The 1,392-nt window shown below is 75.1% G+C and overlaps 1 protein-coding gene across 1 annotated transcript; it reads right to left on the minus strand.

The window, feature by feature from the left end:
• Nucleotides 1-62: 62 nt before the first annotated feature.
• H696_06359 (hypothetical protein) lies at nt 63-1,121 on the minus strand (the record flags this gene model as incomplete). The annotated part of the gene is made up of 1 exon (XM_009500099.1): nt 63-1,121. A coding segment is annotated over one exon (1,059 nt), but the record flags the coding sequence as incomplete, so codon positions are not given.
• Between the last annotated feature and the right edge of the window lie 271 nt (nt 1,122-1,392).

The raw sequence follows: 1,392 nt of genomic DNA on the forward strand, positions 1-1,392 counted from the left end.
GGGGGGGGGGGAGGGGGAGAAGGAGGTGAATTGGGCAGCCGGGGGGCGGGAACGGGCGCCGCCTACTCGTCGCTGCCGCGGACAATGGCCTCGCTGCCAGGGAGCAGAGCCCCCTCGACGACCGGCGGCATGGCGGCAAGGGCCTCCTGCGCCAGGCACATGAATGGGTTCTCCTTGTTGAGGACCGTCAGGAAGTACTGGTCCCGGGCGAAGTCCCGGTCGGCCCACGCCGGCGCCGGCAGCGCATAGAAGGACCAGCTCATCTCGGCGTCGGCCCCCGGGGCCGGCGGGGCCGCGCCGCCGGTGTCATCCGCAGCCCGGGCCGGGCCCACGCCTTCGGTGGCTGGGTCGGCGCCAGGGCCATCCGCAGCAGAGGCCAGGACCCCGGGCCGCGGGACATCCCCCGTAGGATCGGACCCGGAGTCGGCGCTCGGCGCAGGGGCAGCCGGCTCGGGGGCCGGCCGGCCGCGGCCCACCTTGAAGTGCGAGTCCCGGCAAGCGTAACGGTACGCATGCAGCCAGATGTTCATCGCCTCGGCAGGGTACTGCACCCGCTCGGCCACCACCGAAGAGGGCGACACCCAGAAGGGCGGCAGGTCCTCCAGCCGCACGGGCGAGCTGGCCGGGGCCGCCGACTCCCCGGCCGGCTCCTCCAGGCTGAAGCCCGGTGCCGAGGTCAAGCTGTATGCCGGGCCGCCGCGCGAGAAGGACTGCACGGCGAAGAAGCGCGCGACCGCCTGCTGGCGAGCCGTCTGGCGGGCGGCCGTCGCCGCCGGCGAGCTGTCCTCCAGCGCCTCGGCCAGCTGGGCATCCTCGGTGGCCAGGAGCTCGGCCCAGGAGCCGGCCTCGGCCTCGGCCTCGGTGGCGGGCTCCTGCGCATAGGCGGCGGCCAGCTGGCCGGACGGGTCCAGCAGGCGGAGGGCCGGATCGTCGGCCGGCACCGGCGCGGCCCACACCCTCCGGGCCCGGCGGATGTGCTCCTCGGGGACCGCCTCATCGGCAGCCAGGAAGGCCGCCTCATGGTACAGGCCGCCCGCTCCGCCGGCCGGGCCATACGCCGGATGCACATACAGCGGGTCATTGGCGATCGGGTAGCCGAGGAATTGCAGGTGCACGCGGATCTGGTGCGTGCGCCCGGTGATCGGGACGCCTGCTCTCCGCCCCGCCGGGGGGGGGGGGGGGGGGGGGGGGGGGGGGGGGGGGGGGGGGGGGGGGGGGGGGGGGGGCAAGAACACCGGCAAGCCGGCCGAGGGGTGGCGCAAGGAGGGGAGGGAGGGAGAACGCACCACCTGCGCCTGGCCTTCAGCTCATCGGCATAGCTGGTGAAGCGCCGGCTATCATACGTGCGCAGGCCGGTCCACACGCCGAGGGCCGCACCGAAGTAGATCCACC

This window comes from Fonticula alba (genome assembly GCF_000388065.1).
Source record: "Fonticula alba strain ATCC 38817 unplaced genomic scaffold supercont2.150, whole genome shotgun sequence".
NCBI classification, from domain to species: Eukaryota; order Rotosphaerida; family Fonticulaceae; genus Fonticula; species Fonticula alba.